The sequence below is a fragment of the Salarias fasciatus genome, chromosome 5, assembly GCF_902148845.1.
Source record: "Salarias fasciatus chromosome 5, fSalaFa1.1, whole genome shotgun sequence".
Classification (NCBI taxonomy): domain Eukaryota; kingdom Metazoa; phylum Chordata; class Actinopteri; order Blenniiformes; family Blenniidae; genus Salarias; species Salarias fasciatus.
Window position 1 is genome coordinate 22746290 of NC_043749.1, and position 21133 is coordinate 22767422.

Below are 21133 nucleotides of genomic sequence, written 5' to 3' on the forward strand. Positions count from 1 at the left end.
ACAGGTTTGATTTTTTTGTTTGTTTGATTTTTTTTTTTTCGTTTGCTGTTGCTTTTGTTTTTTTAACTTATGGGGAAACTTCCATCAACATTTAGGTACAGTAAGAAAAAAAATACAAAAATCCTTCATGTGGCCAGCATTTTTGCATTTAAAGTAAATATGATAAAGCCCATTGAAATTGACACGAATAACCCCAATCTAAAAAAAAAAAAAAAAAAATGAAAATTAAATCTTAAAGAAAAACTTTATTCCTGGCCACGCCCCCTCGACTCAGGACCCCTCCGTCATGTGGGCGGGGCTTCTGCTCTGCATCATCATCATCCTCCTCCTCCTCCTCCTCCTCCAGTCTCCAGCCTGCAGCCTCACAAAAGAGAAGAAGAAAAGCTGTTCGGCCTGCTCCTCCTCCTCCTCCTCCGCTGCTGCTCCTCCGCGTAAGTCCTCCTCTGCTTCCTCCTAACGGAGCTTTGTGCCCCTTTTACCGGCTTTTCAACCGCGTCAGTGCGCGTCCTGGCCCCGGCTCACCTCCCGTTTCCCGGCGGCGTGTCTCCGTGTGGGACCGCGGCAGAAACTCGGAGCTCCCAAACTTCGCAAAGTTTACTTCTGACTTTAATTCAGTGTTCAGTTATTTATAATGCCTGTTCTTATTGTTGCTGTGACGCGGTTTTATTTATGTCTCTGCTGTTTGGTGAGGAAAATATTCGGACAGAATAAGAAGAGGCAGAGGACGTAACGGGGCGCCGAGAGGGGCTCCAACTGTTTCCAGAGTTTCTCTCCTGTCCTGCTGCTCTCTGAACTATCGGACTGTCAGTGTCCCGTCAGGGTTCTGGGACCAGCTTTACCTCAGACTGTCAGGCTCCCGGGACCAGTTTTACCCCGGACTGTAGGGGTCTGGGACCAGCTTTACCTCAGACTGTCAGGCTCCTGGGACCAGCTTTACCCCGGACTGTCAGGGTCCTATTTTGTTTCTGGGACCAGCTTTGTTGGAGCCTGGAACTATATCGTCCGCCGTCTCCCCCAAGGGCTTTCATTCTTTACCTGGTATAAAAATACCAAACAAATGACTTGAGATTCCTTCTGTTAATTTAATAGTCAGACATAATGTTCAGCGTGCTGGACTCAGTGGAGAGAGACCCTCAGGGCAGTCCCCTGGGTGTCTCTCCCTGGAGGTATCCGGACCTCATGTGTAGCAATCGGTTTATTCCATTTGTCTTGTGGGGGTCTGCCCCAACAGGTTAAAGTCCAACAGGGTGGAGTTTATTCTGGACAGTTTGGTATTGATATCAGCTGCCAACTAAAAGATGATATCATTATCAGGGATTATTGAGACACTAACGTGAGTGTTATCTCTGGAATAGTTGGTATATTTACATATTAACAGTACATCTTGCAAGTTTGGTAATGACATTACAATGAGCCAGTATAGAGCTGAAATGGCTGACCCCTTTACGCATTATTCATCCCCGACAGCTTTATCCTGGAACCAAAGTTTACTTGAGTCTGTCAGGATCATCTGTCAGGCTTCTGGGACCAGCTTTACCTCTGTTTGTGAGGGTTATAGACCAGCTTTGCCACTTCCTGTCAGTGTCCTGGGACCAGTTTTGTCTCAGGACCAGGTTTAGTTTTGTCTTTCAGTGTCCTGGAACCAGCTTTACCTCTTTTTCTGGTGGAATCCGTTGCAGACAGTCCAGCACTCCTCATAAAACCTGTTTAGTGTGCGGCTGGCTCTCTCTGAGCTCTGTTTCTCATTATACTCCCTGTAATATCCGTTAGCTGGCAGCTCAGTGCCCTAACTTGGGCAGCAGTTTCTAGTAAAAGTCTGTTTTAATTCTCCTCAGACTGCTGTCAGTGCAGTAATACTGACGTTTTCTGAGGCATACAAATATGCATTTTGTTCAGTGGCCTGTATTTGTATAGCGTTTTTCATTCACTTTAGTACAGTTTAAAGTTCTTCACAGATTACTAACAAGGTGATAATAAATAATAACAAGTCAGTGAAGTAAAGCTGATTTTGAAATATCCTTTACAATAAAATGAAACAGATAAAAATGGGTTTTGTGTTATTTCAAATGCAATCATTTCCCACAGAACAAATCTGCCCAAGAGTATGATTAAAGTAACCTTGAGCCTTGAAATGTTAATAACACAGCACAATATCAATTAATGTAGCTATTAAAGCCCTTGATTTTGACTTGTTTCAAATTAGGAGGATAGCACATACTAATATGAACACTCACGTTTTCACCATTAAAAAATAATGTAGTCCAATAGCAGTTCACTTATACCTTCACTTCCTGTTGGCACAGCCGGAAAAGTGATAATTAGATCCTTTTTTTTTTTAATTACTTGGGTTGTTGTTGAATGATGATTATGTCATGTAGAAAGATGTTTGTAATTTTCCTCCCCTCACATTTTGGTTAATAACGTCACAAAAACAACAATAATAAGAACATTTAACATTTTAATAGCTTTGACATGTCAAGCAGACTTGAAAATGTCTTTGTTTTGCTGGATCACAGTTTGGCTGAGAAAAAGTACAAGATGATGCAACTGCAGTGTACGTGTGTAATCATGTTGAAGTATTGAAAGGTGCCTCCTTCCTGTATGCAAAACACTAAAATTGGTAACACTTTACTTGAAGCACCTGGTATAACACATTAGAAGTACATTTATAAAGCATTTTAATGCCATTATAGCACGTGTAGCTATAGTTATAAACACTCATGAACGATCACAATGCCAGGACCTAACCTTAACCAACCCTTACCCTATGCTGTATAGTGGGTTATAAAGCACTGTGATCATTTATGAGTGTTTATAGCTACTTGTGATGCGTTATACCGGGTGCTTCAAGTAAAGTGTTACCCTTAAATCCAACAGGTTTGCTTTCTTTTTGTACCCTTTAAAAACTTGGACACCCCAACATGTTTTTGTGATAAAATGAGTCACGCTCACACCTTGGCCTCGGGGGCATGGAATTCATCTTGAATGTCAAACATCGAATTAGTAACTTCAGCAGCATTTCATTGTCAATTGATGTCAGATATGAAATGACATCTGATGATCTGAATTTTAATGCATTACTGGCTGATTTTGACGACACATGGATGGTGGATGTGTGGTATTCATAACATCTGTGCTTTGTCTGGGGCTAATTTTGGTCAAATTTCTGTCAAGTAAAACATTTATTGGATATCATGTCTATTTATTTTATGTTTTACAGTGTGTGAATAAGGTAATTCTTAGCATGTCTGGTTGTAAAATACATTGAAATTATTAGTTTTAAGAGGTCCAGATGATCGATGAAAGAGAAAATTCCCCCACACAAAGGATAGCAGTGCTGTCAAAATAGCCTGTTCTCTTTGTTGTGGGTCTCTTAATCTCTGAAACTTTCCAGAAGAATGATTTGCATTCTTGTAGGAGGCACTTCCCTCGTACGGTGTTGAGTGATAAAGGTGAAAATGTTCGTCTAACCTGTCAGTCCACAATTTTTTCACAAGTTCAAATGGAACACTTGTGACTGTGAACCTCAGGAGATCTGGTTTCAGACTGCTGCCCCATGACACCCTGGAAGAGACCGCTCCTATTCGGAGGAGAAAATCGCAACTTTCTAATGATTTCTAGTGAACCTCTGCTCTGATGGGACAAATTTATTCAAACCGTGCCATTAAAAATGGCCTCAATCGATTCCTCTGTGACGGTGCCAGACCTCAGGCCTGCACTGCTCCTTCGGTGTGCCCCTTACTAGCCCGCTTCTTAGGAATAAAGTGAAAAATAACCATATCACTTTCCTCCAAATCTCCTCAGATCATTGCTTTTGTTTTCTCTACCACTGAACTTGTGCTCTTCTTTGTGTTGAGAGGTTTAGACACTGCAGCTGTACTAAACATAACTTACCATTTAAGAATAGCTCGCCTAAACCATATGTTTACGTGCATGTCCTATACTGTGGAGTCAGTAGTTTGTAAATGTATGTTTTCCAATGGAGGGTGACGACAAGTATTTTAGTTTCATTCACCGACGTCTGAATGGAGCCTCGTCCCACATTTCCACCAGCACTGAATGTCTTTTTATGGTTCGTTGTGATGATAAAAAAAAAAAAAAAAAAAAAAAACTCAGTCGGCCAGATGGACTCCGATCTCCTCATATATATTCAGTGTTGTGGACGTAGGTAGCTTTATAACACTTTTAGCTGTTTATGACATTGTTTCAATAAAGAAGTTTGACCAAGGAAAGGCCATTCACAGAGGCAGTGATATGTCAGCTCTACTGAAACACAGGTTTCATTGCTAACCACTGCACCGACTTATTATTCCTCTTTTTTTTTTCTTCTTCTCCAAATTAAATTAAGGAAATTGGATTAAATATCAACGTAGGTGTGGTTTTTGTGGTTTCAGTTAAATACAGAAGTATCAACCATTGAGCTCATGTCACCTGTGGCCTGAATACAAATACTCGCTATAAGTCATTTTTCTCTTTGCAGTTGACCTGTGTGAGACAGTTGTTGTGTGACTGTGGTGCTTATCTCTACTCATTTTAATCAACGTTTGATTTTATGTATCACCTGGATGTACTGCATAGTTAGGTCATAATAGGTCATACAGCAAAGGGACATAATATAAGCACAAAGCTGCATCCTGTTGGACTCGTTTTGGCCTGTACCTTTCTCTCCAGCTTTACTTTCTAGTGTAGTTTCATCAGAAACATTTGTGGAGGATATTCCGTCCTTTAAAAACTTGATACACATATATATATTTTGTTGTAACACAGTACTGTAGTCATGTGTATTTCTTGATAGTAGTCAACACTAATGCAGGGTATTGCAGTACATGAAGTCCCAGTTGTTTACTGTTTAGTCTGTCGGGGAGTCTGCTCCGTTATTATCGCTGCCGGGCTCATCTGGCAGTCTGTACTTATCTGGTTGTGTCACTCCCTCTTTGTGGCATCAACCGTTTCCTCAGACTTTTGAATTTGTTGGTGTCAGTTTAACCTCAAACCGCCCACATTTTAACACAGATACTCGTCTGCAGGATGTACAGCAGTAGAATGACAATCATACCAATATTCATTAAACCTACCATAATCTGAAATAGTTTTTCAAAATAATTTTCATATTACTAATACTGATCATAATTATAATAACAACAATATGAAAATATTTAGATTTTTAACATTTTTATTTCTTCACTGTTTTTATCCATTCCATTTACTATTTCAAACATGGCCATCATCCCTATTTTTCTAATTAAATTTTTTTTTTTCACAGCTATAGAATATAATTCATTATTAATACTTCATCTGTGCTATGACTGCTGTTGTAAAAAAAAGTTTTTTTTTCATTTTTCTATTTTACTACATACTTTATTCTGCATTTTTGTACTATTTTTATGTTGTACACTTTTATGTATTGTACACTTTCTTTTAGCAACAGTTTTCCACTTTGCTTGATTCAAATTTTATAAATTTTATATTATTCACTTTTTTTTGTTAGTTTGGTTTTTTTTTTGTCCAATATAAAGTGATGAAACACTGAGAAATATCAGCCAGCCTATAATAAATTCTGAAATTTAATCTCAAGTGTGTCCAGACCAATATTTATTTCAGCATGATAAGCCATAAACCAGAACATTTTCACATGTATGGCATTCAGATTGAAGACTTTCTAGAATTTAAATGGACTCAAATGTGTCTTCTTATCATTAAATAAGTCATTTAATGATCTTTTTCTTCTTGTACGTCTGTGTTTCGCCTGTATTGTTCTCTCAGTGTTTTGTCCGGAGTTTGCTCAAGTGCTGCTACGCTGCATAAAACCTCCTCAGTATGTGGTAATTAGAGTCTCTCTCCCTCTGTTTTGCTGTCTTTTGATTTCCAAAGTACTGGGTTATATGCAGTCTGCTGGCCAACAGTTTATTGTGAGGTTTGACAGAAGGGAGAGTAAATTACATGAAAGAAACATTTGACTTTATTGACTGCAGTTGTCAGTCTTGATGTCATTTAATAGCATCAAATTACGAAGTGGGAGCAGATTTATTTGGAAAACTCTACAAGAAGAATTTGGTAACACTTTACTTGAAGCACCCCTGTATAAGACATTATAAGTACGTTATAGCACTGTATAACTATAGTTATAAACACTCATAAATGATCACAATGCTTTATAACATCAGGACCTAACCCTAACCCTAACCCTATGCTGTATAGTGAGTTATAAAGCATTGTGAGTGCTTATAACTACTTATAATGCGTTATACCGGGTGCTTCAAGTAAAGTGTTAAAAAGAATTTATTTGACAGGAAGCAGATTTCTCTGAAGGGGTGTGTTTTCTCACTTTCCCTTTTCACTGCTCAGCCCGCGCATTGAAGTCATGGCGGAGTTTCATACACGCTTCATAATCAGGAAGTTGCGCTAGTTATGGTGGGTGATGGGTGTGTCAAATAATCTCTGTTTCTCTGTTTTTCAAGCAAGAAACTGTAGCTTTGCTTCATTAGGATATAATGATTTCATTTTTCACATGTAGAAAGGGTTAAATCGCTTACTCATTTCTTTTTCCTTTTTTTATTTTTATCCCCTTTTTGAGACCCTGTAATATCCCTAAATTGTTTCTGTGTGTGTTTGTAGCTGTAGTTCCTCCTGTGTGACTGTGTACTTGTGATATTTAGGTTTACGTGACATCTGAAACGGGACATTGAAGCCAACATAATTATAGACGGAGATGCAGGTTGTGTAGTCTGTGAGTCAGTATTTGAGCTGATGTAATTATAGAGACTGACCCTAAATCTGAGCTACAGACATAGATTGTTAGTGGACTGCGAGCGAGCTCTCTTCACTTCAAAGTTGTATTTCTACAGGGCACAATCAAACGTTCCTCTACAATCTGACTGTGTCTTTTAAAAATAAACCTAGGAAAAACCCAGACAGCTAAACCCTCAAGGGCGGTTAGTCTATGAAATACTGGTTCATTTGACTAATAAAGCATCTTCTATAAAATTGCAGGGTTTCAAAGTGACTGCAAGCAATGATGAGTTGTCTAGTCTAGTTAACAGGAAATGGGTAAATTGTTGCTGATGTCAGTGTTTAAAGTTACTTCAGAGAGTGTGTGTGTGTGTGTGTGTGTGTGTGTGTGTTCTCGTATTTCTATCCTTGTCGGGGCCAAATGTCCCCACAAGGATAGCAAAACGTGAAACGACGTGCCTTGTGGGGACCTTTTTCTGGTCCTAAGTAGGAGAAACAGTGTTTTCTTGACCATGTTGTTGTTACTGAAAAAAGTAAAAGTGCAAAAACATTTCTTTAGGGTTAGGCTTTGTTGTGGTGTGGGTTAGGGTTAGGGTAAGGGTCAGGGTTAGGGGCTAGACATGAATGGGAGTCAATGGAAGGTCCCCACAAGGATAGAAATACGAGACTGTGCGTGTGTGTGTGTGTGTGTGTGTGTGTGTGTGTGTGTGTGTGTGTGTGTGTGTGTGTGTGTGTGTGTGTGTGCAGGTTTCTCAATGTGGGGACCAATTGAAATTTTAAAAAGCCATTTTTAGAATAAGGACGCATCAACAGCCAGTCCTGGCTGCTAGAGAAGATATTTGCGAGCTAAAGCGAGACTCAGTCCTCAGGCTGCTGGTGTCCTCACACAAAGAGAAGAAGACATGAACCTGTGTTTCCTCTGACTCCACAGCCCTTCAGGTTTTACACCCGGTTCAGGGTCGGTGACACTGAACAGTAATGTCATTGTTTCGTTCCTGCCGCCTTCATGGAAATTCAAAAGCACACGCTGCTGCTGTCAGACAAAGTTTTGTTTTTCGCTGTCCTTTCTTGCTGAATTATGGATCCTGCCTTCCTGAGTGCAGTCTACTCTGCGGTGAATCGTCGTGTCCCATCCATTCAGGTTCAGGGCACAGCGCAATTCTCCAGTGAGCAGTTCATATTGTGACACAGGAGGGTAAATGAAGCTGGACAGGCTGTGCTGCAAACTTAATAAGCTAATAGCTTCCGCTGTTTGCACTCTGTGACTCTGCTCCATCAGAGCTGCCAGCGCTCGCTGCTGCTGGCCGACTCTCTCAAGTCAACCAAATTCAAACTCAAAGCCGAAAATGGATCAGATTTAAGTGGCGACTACTTTTGTGATTGCAGTAACTGGAGTTCCTCACAGCAATTAAGTTTTCATTTAGCAGTGGCTCCTGAAATTCTAATTTTATTTTTCATTTTCCATTCATGTTTGGTAAATTTGACAAGTGTCCAATTAGTCGTTCATGTTCGTCGTTCATTGATCATCTAAGATTGTAAGATCATCTGTTCATGTGGCGCTCGGCTACAGCAGAAGCAGGCTGTGCAGTGTGAGGTTGTTTTATGTTGTCATGTACAGGAATGCCACAGAGAAACAGCTGCTGTTCTCTGAGGCCAGTGACCACTTTTTCCGGCTCTCCTACGATGATTTAAACACTGTGGAAACACAGATAACTGACTGGGGGGAGTCTTTAGCTGCCGGGAAAGTTTACTTTCATGGACATTTGTTCCAGGGAGTTTGGAAAAGTGGACACTGATAAGAAAAAGGATCCAAAGGTTAGACTTGAATAATCAAAGTTGGAACTATTGGAACTATTCTTTTTAAAACGTGTGCTGCAGCAGAAATGTTTCTTTAATGTCATTTCCTGTCGCTGTTATCAAAAAAAGTACAGTTGTGTCTTTGTGGGTGGCTGATTTGTTCAAACTGTGTCAGCAGTAAAATAAGTCTTCGTCTTGGTCTCTGTGTATGAACTGGCATCGCTCTTCTTCCGTGGTGTCGTTGTTTTCCAGCTTTCCATACTGGTGTCAACGTTGGGGTCAGAGGTCACGGGGAAAAACAGGGTGGTCACAGAGTTTTCTCAGCACAGAAAACCACGAGACCTTCACCCCCCCCCCCCCCCCTCCCCCCCCCCCCCCCTCCTCTCTCCAGACCCTAAAATAACATCCAGACTGTGACTCAGCTGACAGTCATTAACTCTTCACTGTCCTGCTGGCTCTGTGTCGAGGAGGAGCGTTTATGGCCTTTTAAGTAGACGTTTTCTTTGCTGTAATGAGGGTAATGGGGTCTCTAATCAGGCTTCTACACGTGTACGTCAAAGACTTCAAACGGGGAAAGTAACAGTGAAGCGGACAGGATTGCTTGATGTTGCATTGCCTTATTTTGCTTTTAGAATAGGACTGAAATTTTATCTGAATGCTTTTTTTTAATGCTTTTTCAGACATGATATGATATTGAGCACATTTAAAATACTGTCCATCTCTGAAAACCTCCAGATTTACTGTCCTCAGGTGACTGAAGTCCGTGCATGCATCTCACCTCTGACTGCATTCACAACACCTCTATCTGCTGCCATAGTTACTCAATTCATCTCGACCTGAGTCACTAAATGGTTTGTTTCCGGGACTTGTTTGAGCATGATTTATAGCTTCACCTCATCTGACCTCCTCCTGCAATCGCTTCAAACACTCATTGTTTACAAGGTTGTTTGGGCTTGGAAATTCAGATTCTTATTGCGACTGTTCTAAGATTGAGCTGTTGCTGCTGTTTTGAGGAGGCTTCACATGGAAAAGAACTCTGGATTTCAATGGGACTTACCCAGTTAGATAAAAGGAAGTGAAGGGATAAAGAGAGGCTTTGGGTCTTTTTGTGTGGAGTTTGCTTGTTCTGTCCTTGTACTCCAGTTTTTCCCACAGTCCAAAACATACCTTTTGACGTTAATTTGGGACTCTCTGTGAAAGACCCTGCCTTTACATACAGCCACAATGAAATGCCAAATGAACTAACATATATATTTTGGGGGATTATGGGGGGATTCTTACTCTGAAACCTGAGGAACTCCGTACACAGGAAGAATTTAAAGATCTTTTTTTACAGTTTTCTGTGCGCCATAACCAGGAAACTGTTAAACTGTGAGCCGTCAATCAAACACTTCTCATAGTTGAAAATGAGAACTAAAAAGTTCAACGTGTGTTGTGAGCAGTTTCACAAGTATATGAACTTCTGACCTTCTAGAAATTACATCTTGCAGAATCGGGGGGCCTCGTGAGGCATTTTACAGAATGTCAAGAAATATAAGCATGCCATTTTAAATTAAATAAATTAAAAAAAACAAAGAAAGCAAGCTAAAGACATTTCAATCTTTGTATTTTCTCTAATTACCTGATTTGACCCAGAATGACCTTTGTCCATATTGATTGATGCATTTCTGTCTTCTTTGGTCCTGACTGTAATTTTCAATCTCTCCAGAACTGCCTCTGTCTTCAAAGCCCTTTGTACTGGGGCAGGTTTGCACAGTCAATATGGCACAGAGTTGAGCCCTGCGCTAACATGCTAATACAAAGGCTAATCCGCTCTCTCAGAGGAACTTTCTCTTGTGAGAGTGTGCTGCCTCTCACACCTGGGGACGTTACAAATCACCAACCGTAACTAATCTGAAAATAAGTATCAGTCCTGACTTGTCTGATCTTGCTTCCAAAATCACAGTTACAGTGGTTGGAGCTGTATTGTGGTAAAATAGTAATAGAGGTGGGGTTTTTTTTGTTTTTTTTATGCAAGTCATTCAACCCTTTTAAGACTGGAACCAAATTTCTTGTGAAAAAATGCATATTGCATGATTATGGTAGCAGTAATATGACAGAGAAATATCCTAATTTCAATTTAAGCGAAAAATATTGAGCCAAAAATAGCCCAAACCAACTTGTTTTTGTCTGTTTTCCGATTAAATAAAAGCAAATACATAAATCCACATAATACAGATGAATGAAGCCAATGCAACCCCGCAGACTGCTGAATACTGATGCTTACAGGAGAGGGTGATTTGATGAACAATTGAAAATTGTGTTTGTAAATTTCAATTATAAAAAAATATATATATAATATTAAAAAAAACACAGATTTCCTAGTTTTCTCATTGAAGCGGTCAGTAGTTCAAAGTTGTTCTGAAGTGCAGGACCTGGTTAAATCTAGTCTGCTGCCGTGTGCTTTTGCTTTTATACAACAACACGGTGCAGATTTACAGGAGCTTTAGTGGTGCTTGACGAGGCAAAAGTAATACTATTAGCACTGTGTGTGTGTGTGAATACTTCTATTAATCATTGTGTGGAGACATAAATCTGATTACTCGGACACATTGTGGGAACTCACTGTCCTTTTATGGCTCGGAAAGCCAGTCCACACATTGTAAATCATCAAATTGTGGGAAGAAGAAGACTTGGCTCGAAGTTTGGATGAGGATTAGAAAAAGAAACGGAACTGTGATTGTGGTAAATCTAAAGGAATTAAATGAATGTCATCCATCCATCCATCCATCCATCCATCCATTTTCTACCGCTTATCCGGGGCCGGGTCGCGGGGGCAGCAGTCTCAGCAGGGATGCCCAGACTTCCCTGTCCCCAGACACTTCCTCCAGCTCCTCTGGGAGGATCCCGAGGCGTTCCCAGGCCAGCCGAGAGACATAGTCTCTCCAGCGTGTCCTGGGTCTTCCCCGGGGTCTCCTCCCAGTGGGACATGCCCGGAACACCTCCCTAGGGAGGCGTCCAGGAGGCATCCTAAACAGATGTCCGAGCCACCTCAGCTGGTTCCTCTCGATGTGGAGGAGTAGCGGCTCTACTCCGAGCTCCTCCCTGGTGACTGAGCTCCTCACCCTATCTCTAAGGGAGCGCCCAGCCACCCTACGGAGGAAGCTCATTTCGGCCGCTTGTATCCGGGATCTTGTCCTTTCGGTCATGACCCAAAGCTCATGACCATAGGTGAGGGTGGGAACGTAGATTGACCGGTAAATCGAGAGCTTCGCCTTTCGGCTCAGCTCCTTCTTCACCACGACGGACCGATACAACGACCGCATCACTGCAGCCGCTGCACCGATCCGCCTGTCAATCTCACGCTCCATCCGTCCCCCACTCGTGAACAAGACCCCAAGATACTTGAACTCCTCCACTTGGGCTAGGGTCTCTCCACCAACCTGGAGGGGGCAAGCCACCTTCCTCCGGTCGAGGACCATGGCCTCGGATTTGGAGGTGCTAATCCTCATCCCTGCCGCTTCACACTCGGCTGCGAACCGCCCCAGTGCATGCTGTAGGTCCGGGTTCGATGAAGCCAACAGGACAACATCATCTGCAAAAAGCAGAGATGAAATCCTGTGGTTCCCGAACCGGAACCCCTCCGGCCCCTGGCTGCACCTAGAAATTCTGTCCATGAAGATTATGAACAGAACCGGTGACAAAGGGCAGCCCTGCCGGAGTCCAACATGCACCGGGAACAGGTCCGACTTACTGCCGGCAATGCGGACCAGACTCCTACTCCGGTCATACAAAGACCGGACGGCCCTTAACAAGGGGCCCCGGACTCCGTATTCCCGGAGCACCCCCCACAAGACACCACGAGGGACACGGTCGAATGCCTTCTCCAAATCCACAAAACACATGTGGACTGGTTGGGCAAACTCCCACGAACCCTCGAGCACCCTATGGAGGGTATAGAGCTGGTCCACTGTTCCACGGCCAGGACGAAAACCGCATTGTTCCTCCTGGATCCGAGGTTCGACTATCGGTCGGATCCTCCTCTCCAGTACCCTGGAATAGACTTTCCCGGGGAGGCTGAGGAGTGTAATCCCCCTATAGTTGGAGCACACCCTCCGGTCCCCCTTTTTAAACAGGGGGACCACCACCCCGGTCTGCCAATCCAGAGGCACTGTCCCCGACAGCCACGCGATGTTGCAGAGACGTGTCAACCAAGACAGTCCCTGCACATCCAGAGACTTAAGGTACTCAGGCCGAATCTCGTCCACCCCCGGTGCCTTGCCACCGAGGAGCTTGCCAACCACCTCAGTGACTTCAGCTTGGGTGATGGACGAGTCCACCTCTGAGACCTCAGCCTCTGCTTCCTCCACGGAAGACGTGGCGACGGGATTGAGGAGGTCCTCGAAGTATTCCTTCCACCGTCCAACAATATCCCCAGTTGAGGTCAGCAGCTCCCCACCTCCACTGTAAACAGTGTTGGCGGAGACCTGCTTTCCCCTCCTGAGGCGCCGGACGGTTTGCCAGAATTTCTTCGAGGCCGACCGATAGTCCTCCTCCATGGCCTCCCCGAACTCCTCCCAGACCCGAGTTTTTGCCTCCACAACTGCTCGGGCTGCAGTTCGCTTGGCCTGCCGGTACCCGTCAGCTGCTTCGGGAGTCCCATGAGCCAGCAAGGCTCGATAGGACTCCTTCTTCAGCTTGACGGCAGCCCTTACTTCCGGTGTCCACCACCGGGTTCGGGGGTTGCCGCCACGACAGGCACCGGAGACCTTACGACCACAGCTCCGAGCAGCTGCTTCGACAATGGAGGTGGAGAACATGGTCCACTCGGACTCGATGTCCCCAGCCTCCCTCGGGACATGAGAGAAGCTCTCCCGGAGGTGGGAGTTGAAAGCCATGCTGACAGAGGGTTCCGCCAGACGTTCCCAGCAGACCCTCACAACACGTTTGGGTCTGCCAAGTCTGTCCGGTTTCCTCCTCCGCCAGCGAATCCAACTCACCACCAGGTGGTGATCGGTCGACAGCTCTGCCCCTCTCTTCACCCGAGTGTCCAAAACACGCGGCCGGAGGTCAGATGACACGACAACAAAGTCGATCATCGACCTCCGACCTAGGGTGTCCTGGTGCCAAGTGCACTTATGGACACCCCTGTGCTCGAACATGGTGTTCGTTATGGACAAACTGTGACTAGCACAGAAGTCCAATAACAGAACACCACTCGGGTTCAGATCGGGGAGGCCGTGCGATCCAATCACCCCCTTCCAGGTCTCACTGTCGCTGCCCACGTGGGCGTTGAAGTCCCCCAGTAGAACAATCATATAGTGTGAAATAAAGTGTGAGAGCTAACGGTTACACAGCAGTCAAGAAACAAATTGACAGGTCAGAACACACACACACACACACACACTCACTCACAGGGGACAAGAACAGCTATATTGAAGCGGAGTGTCGGGCTGAAACAGGAGAAGCTGAACTGAGTCCAGATCTGATTGGTATTCAGAGCCTGAGTCTGCAGGGAGACATTCCTGCAGGAGGGGAGGAGAGGGAAGGAGGTGGAGAGGAGGTGGAGAGGAGGTGCTGTGGGGGAGGAAGTGGGGGGAAATGGGCGACTGTTTCTTAATAGACATCCAGGGCTGGGCCTCTCTGTTTCCTCCGTTTGTTTGGTTTCCGAGATTGAGGCGTTTGTTCATGTTGTGGATGATGCGATTGTGCCTTTCATCGTCACCAACATGGCCGCCGGCTTGAAACATGGCCGCCGTCACTTCTGTCTTTTCATCATCGAGTTACACAAAATGAAGATTAGTTTGTCCGATGTCGGCAGATGATTTGACTGTTTTGACAATGAAAAATACATCCAGGGAGAACTGTGAAAATTAGTGAGTGTAACTAAGTCCCTGAAGAAAAATATCTTAATATCTAAATATATTTTCATTTGTCATTTATTTGACATGCGTTTTCATGATGTTGTTGCTTTCTTTTATGTCCTACCTCAGATTCCATCCCGGCCAGTGAGAACGCGGCGCTCAGGCTTCATGGAGGTGAAGCAGAGCGGGGCGACGACAGCAGAGCTCAAAATGTCCAGATGACGACAAGCGACTAAGCCCAAAATGCTGACTTAACCTGATCGAGTGACAGCTCAGAGACACGTCCGTCCGCCCGCCGCCCATGTCCGTGCAGCCATGCTGCTGAGGAAGAAACTGTGTGTTGCCGTGGTGATCGCTGCCATCCTCATCCTCATGCTCGCTAGTCAGGGAATCCACAAGAGACATTTCCAGCTGCCGTTAGCCCTGCCCAACAGCCGGACCACGATAACAAGCAGGGAGGCAGGTGAGGAGGCGCTTTGACCAGGAGGAGGGCGAAATGTGTGTTCTGCAGTCCTGGTCCGACTCATCACCATGTTTTAAATGTCTACCTGCTCCACCACACCCCAATCTGCACAATCTGCCCTGTAAACAAATTCCTGTTCAATTTTATTCATGTAGAGTTTGAGAGGAAAAAAACTGATATTCTTGACCAGTTTGTGATTTCAACCCACTAAATTACATGTAAATGTTATAATTAACAATTTTTTAAATGATCAACTCTCCTGCATAGCAGATGATATTTCATTTGAAAGGGATTCTTATTTTACATTCCACATTTTTTGTTTCCTTTTTAAAAGTAATTTCCATGTATATGTTGGGGATTTGGTCATTTGGCTACACTTTTGTGTTTATTTATATAAGTGAATCTAGATGCTGACCAGTGAACGTATTCATTGCCATTACCATTACTCGATTTTAATAAGCATCCAGCATCCATTTTTAACCTGCTATATGTTTTTTGTCTTAAGGTTAAATTTAGTTCTTGGGAAGGGGGAAAATATTGTCATTTCAATTGAGGAAGTTGCAAGACATAAAAGGACACAAAAGCTCCCATGATGCACTGGTTTATGACTCTCGTTCTTGTTTCTTTCCTGCAGGAGTCAGACCCACAGCGTCTCATGCTCACCAGATCCATGAACCGACACCCAGTCCTCCCAAAACTCTCCTGTCTGAAGCCGAGGATGAAATCATAAAGGGGGAGGGAGAGAAGCAGCTCATAGAGAAGCCTGATTCCAGCCAGAGGTGATACACTCAACGTCCTGGATCTCATATCCCATGATTCCAGTTCAGTCCCCGGCTTAACTTCCCTGTGTCGGTTGTTGTTTCAGGCCCTGTGGTTGTTCTGAGTCTTGCATTTCTGACCTGGATGGTTCGAAGTGGTTCGCTCAGCGCTACGATCCTAAACAGGAGCCCGTCCTCCGATACAAAAACAACAAGTTTGACCCCGAGGCTCTGGCATGGTGGCTGGTGAGCACAAAAAAAACTCCACTGCTTTTTATTCATGCTTCCCAGAGCTGTGCAGGAGTTTGGGAATTGTCAGTTAGTTGCAATAAAGCTGTTTCTCACCTCGGTCTGACATCTGATCAATCATGATAACTAACTGTGATCAATTGAAACCCTAATTATTGCTGCAAGTTTTTACTCAGCTGAAGTATTGATTGTCTGATTTCATCCGTCTATGAAAGGGAAAGTTTAGCATATGACAGACCCTGCGCAGGTCCCCGTCCATCATTTGCTAAACTCTCGGTCCTTTTAAACAGATTATGGGATCAGTTTTCTGCAGATTTTTAATTTTTATCTAATTAATCAGGCTAATTTTCAAATTTAGAACACACAGCAGCTTAGCTGCAAATTTCCAAAAGCACCTTAAATTACAGTTGAACTAATAAATTATGCACTTAAATCCTATTGGGTCTAATCAATATTGAGGCTCTAACTGTTGAGTAAATCACTGAGAATGGTTTAAGCCATTCTTTCTTTCGCTTTGCTCAGTAATTGGCTGTAGTTTAATAGCGATCAAGCGTGAGTCATCTCACAGGAAACGGTTGCAGGCTGCAGCCGTCGGTGCGCCGACGCTGCGGACCGAGACGTCTGCTGAAGCGCGGAAGAAAGACTCTTGGTATCTGACAGCAATGTGACGAAGTGCCTCAAACTTAACGACGTTTCTGTAAATATTCAGGACCAGAAATGCAAATTAGGATTTTCAGAAGATTGAAACGTTTCATGTTTGTCTCCCAGTGTATGCTGTCAGCGGTCTGCATAAGCAGACAAACGTCCAAGGCTTTTTTTTTTTTTCCCCCTGTTTTTATAGATTAGGTCTTTCTGCAGAGACCATTAGTAGATTAAAAGAAGGAGGGGGCGTTAGGGAGGGGGGAGTAATGCTGCCAGTATCATCAGTCAGCCCCGCAGTCCAGAGTTTGCAGTTTCTACTGTTTATGTGTAAAATGAAATAAAAATCTCCAAAGATGCAAGATACAGTTATACTGTAATATAATATAATACAGTATGATTAAAAAAAAAAAACAACTTTTTCCATTATATGTTTCTCAATTAATGATTCAGTGAAAAGTTCATGATCTGTCATAGTTTGTCTGATATTTAATGTTGGATCAGTGAGACTCCTGATCAAATCACTGAGAGCAATCACATAGTTGTGATATTTTGAGCTGATGTTTACATACCACATTGAAAATCTCTCTTTTACATGTTTCAGTCTGTTTGTTGAGTTTAGTTCAAATTATCCAGATTCAGGATGTATTGCGTGGTGACTTAATTTTCATTGCTGGACTTCTGGTCACGTTTTTCTTTGCTGCACTTCACGATTATTGTGCGTCAGTTTACGTCACTTCTACTTTCCACATTTTACCTCAAAGCACACCGAGATCCTAATGAATTAACTACCAGGAAGAAATTAAGACAAAGGCATAAATGCACAAAGATGTCAGAGTTTTGGGAGAAAATATATTGTGTTTTATAATCACACGATCCAATATGTCATAAATAGATAACTGGCTTTAATCTGATAAAAATATATCAAATTATGCTGTTTACGTGATCAGTTAAACAATCTGATAACTCTACAAAATTGAAAATGCTCATTTTAAAGCAAAAAGGATTAAGAGAACATCGAATTGTCCCCTGTTGGTTGGAAGAAATAAATGAAACAAAAAGTTTAACATCACGTAAAGACCAGAGAACTGTTTAGTTTTTACTAATTTTTAAATGTAACTTTTAAATGTAATTGGAGCTCAAACTCATCTCAAACAGTGATTTTCTGATCTGTGCTTCTCTTTAGAGTCTGCAGCGATCCCGTAACGATCAAACCTTAGAGGAAATGATGTCGGAGATGTTTAAGGTCATTGCCCCGCCCACTGTGGACTACAGGCCCCTCCCCTCCCGGTGCCGCAGCTGTGCTGTGGTCGGCAACTCCGGCAACCTGCGGCAATCCGCACACGGCAACCTGATCAACTCGCATGACACCGTGATCCGGTATGGCTCTGGACACACACACACACACACACACACAGACACACACACAGGTCTTAGCCTCCTTCTCCTCCTCAGGATGAACAAGGCGGTGACTCGAGGGTTTGAAAACGATGTGGGGAACCGGACGACGCATCACTTCCTGTACCCGGAGAGCGCCGTCGACATCGAGCACGGCGTCAGCCTCGTTCTGCTGCCGTTCAAACTCAGAGACATGGAGTGGGTGACGAGCGCATTATCGACCGGCCAGGTCAAAATGTAAGACATATAGTATGTGTTTACGCTCCATGATGTATTTTAAACAGACAGTAAAGGCTTTTTTTATTCCATAATCAATATTTTTGTTCCAGATTTTAAATGCCTTGTAATAAAAATAATGTGCCATGTCCTACTGGACTGTATGCACTAACGCACATAGCACCTATAATATTCTTGCTTTTGTTTTATTTGTTTGAAAAAAGGCTTCCAAAATAAGCACACAGTAGAGCGAGTCTGTTCAATCACTGCAAGTCATTAAAACTTATCAAGTAGACCAGAGGGCAGAAACAAAAAGAAGTAACAACGTATTGATATTCTTTATGTCTTTATTGATATGTTCTGTATGGAGGTCAGCTGTTCAACCTGCAACTATCAGAGATGGAAATGAAAATACAGAGATTTAAACGTGCATTTTTCTACATTAGAGTTTACGTGAATGGAATTCACAATAATTATTTGACACTGCAGATTTTCGAATGAATCTTGTGTGTGTGTGTGTGTGGTGTGTGTGTTTTCAGGACCTACATGAGGGTTAGGGAGAGAATCAACGCTGATAAAGACAAGGTAAATAAACTTTCCATACTAATTTGCTGCAGTTTCAAAACATTCAGTGTTGTTTTCAATTTTTTTTTTTGCATCAGCTAGTTTTTCTTAATGATAAATTAAGTGAAAGTTAAACTGTGTTCTCAGTAGTTTTGTCAGACTCCTGTTCCTTTGCACCTGCTGACCATCTCTGTGTGTTCAGGTTCTGGTGGTGAACCCCGTGTTTTTCAAATACGTTCATGATCACTGGACGGAGCATCACGGCCGCTATCCGTCCACCGGCATGATGGCCATCGTCTTCGCTCTTCACATCTGCGACCAGGTGGGGAAGTGAAGCCAGTTAGAACTGATCCAAATGCATCGAGCAGAAGTATGTTTGTCGGTTCGCTCAGAGAGCGACAAACTTTCAACAGCGGGTCGAGCATCTTTATTGGCAGCTCAGTGCGTTATTCAGGATTATGTTGTATTTCCTGACCTCCCATCGTGCCTGCCTCCAGGTGTCGGTGTTCGGTTACGGCGCGGACCAGCAGGGGAACTGGCATCACTACTGGGAGGACAATCGCTACGCCGGAGCCTTCAGGAAGACGGGCGTGCACAGCGCCGACTTCGAGACGGAGGTCATCCACCAGCTCGCCAAGGAAGGCAAAATCAGCCTGCACCTGTGACCACTCGGCTGCGGGGACGCGTTCCCGCGAACCGGCGGCACCAAGCACCCAAATCTGAGCCAGCTCTGGACCGCGTCTGACTCTGCTTTAGGGACCTTTTAAGAAGAATCCGATCCTGCATTGTCTCTTTATCAATCACCACATCTGCCTTGCTTGGTAGAGGGCGCTGTTGAGCCTGTGGAAGCAGCTTTGGGGTGGATGGGTAAAAGAACTCCACTTCAGTTTAAAGAATCAGACGTTTTTTGGAGCCGTCCTGCCGTCTGCGACTGCTGGGATCAACCACGAAGAAAGCTTTGCTCTGAGCGGGAAACAACCACAGACCTTTCACTTATTTTTTTATTGGATTTTATAGACACAGATTTAGCCTCTTTCTTTTTTGTTTTTCTTTTAAATGAAAGCACTTTGCCTTGAAGAAGGAACTGTTCACTGAGTCTGTCTTGTGGCTTCGCTGCGCAGCCACATCGTTGCATTTTTTATCGTTTATAATCCATCCTTTTATTCTAAGTGAATTTTTATCACTAGCCGTCCTGACCTGCAGGAAGCCAACTGAAGATAAAGGTTTTGTTTTGTTTTTGCCATTTCAGACTGTAAGCCAATGTTACACTTCCTGTTACGGCCAAATATGGACCTGGAGGCAACAAGGAGGAGAAATCTGTTTGTTTGTTTGTCTTTCTGTTGGTTTTTCTATTCTGCAGGGTTTCAATTGATTTCATTCAACAAAAAAAGAGTAAATTATTAGTTTTAAAAGTGTGATAGTAAATAATCACTTTCCAGATCGCTGGTTTAAGTAATAAAAACAAATTCATAGTTGATGTGAGAGATGCTGCAGACTGTTAAACCGTAGTAGCAAACATGTATCAGCTTATTGGAGCAAGAAAACAAAGAGATTTCAACACATTCTATCAAATGACACGTCTATAAGTAGAAGATTTAGTGCAATTTCCAGAAAAGTCCAACCAAAAATAACCACGTGAGCGATACTGTGAATGTACAAAGGAGATATCAGATTGTCCATTGCAGTCATCTGAATGTTTACACTGTGAGGAGCTTCGACACCTTTTCACACTCAAGATGTAAAAGACTTTCCCCTATAAATTCAATTTTAGCTCAATTTTTTATTTTTCCTTTTCTGAATGCTACATATCGCAGAAACAAGCTGGTGTCGGATTATATGTAGCGGGGATGCACGAGGCCTTCACTGCTGGATTAACACACACAGGGAGTTAAAACAGAAGGTCTTTATGCAAAACTATAAGAAGGATAAAACATGTAGCAAGGAGATCACCAACAAAACACATTTAGGTTTACACTTTATTTGCTCTCTGCTGGTAGTTTGCTGAATATTGATAAATGTCTCATATAACCCCACTCCTAATAATCCGGTCCGCTCTTCAAAGATTAAAACATTTTTTAGAGAAAGGAAACAGTTTATTAGATTATGATGTCTATATGAGTTATATGCAATTTTAAACTTTAAGTTTTATGTTTTGGAATTGTCATTATCAGTAAAAAAAAAAAAAAATCTGTATTTTGGTGGTAAAGATGAAAGTGTAGTAGCTGATGTGCCTTTTAGCTGTAAGAATGTGCATTGTTGCACAATCCCCTGACGTTATGATGCCATACTGTTTTTGTGTTTTGCGGTGGCATTCGGTTATCTTGATTTTAAATCAGTGCATGTCAGTGTGAAACCGCCCTGAGACTGATAATCTGCACAGTGAATCTCCAACATGTCCGTGGCGTCACTCGGTTTACACGCTGACGATGACGAAGCCGCAGTCTGAACCTTCCTCTCGTTTGTTTCCTTTTCAAACC

General features: G+C 43.0%; 1 protein-coding gene across 1 annotated transcript; it reads left to right on the top strand.

Annotated features, from left to right (window-relative positions):
• Window positions 1–363: 363 nt before the first annotated feature.
• Window positions 364–20911, top strand: st3gal8 (ST3 beta-galactoside alpha-2,3-sialyltransferase 8). Its single transcript, XM_030090953.1, has 9 exons — window positions 364–431; window positions 14499–14832; window positions 15467–15611; window positions 15698–15836; window positions 17665–17858; window positions 17934–18113; window positions 18632–18677; window positions 18859–18978; window positions 19154–20911. Exons 2-9 carry the CDS (start codon window positions 14685–14687, stop codon window positions 19319–19321), a joined length of 1140 nt encoding a protein of 379 aa, XP_029946813.1. The 5' UTR covers window positions 364–431; window positions 14499–14684; the 3' UTR covers window positions 19322–20911.
• Window positions 20912–21133: the final 222 nt, after the last annotated feature.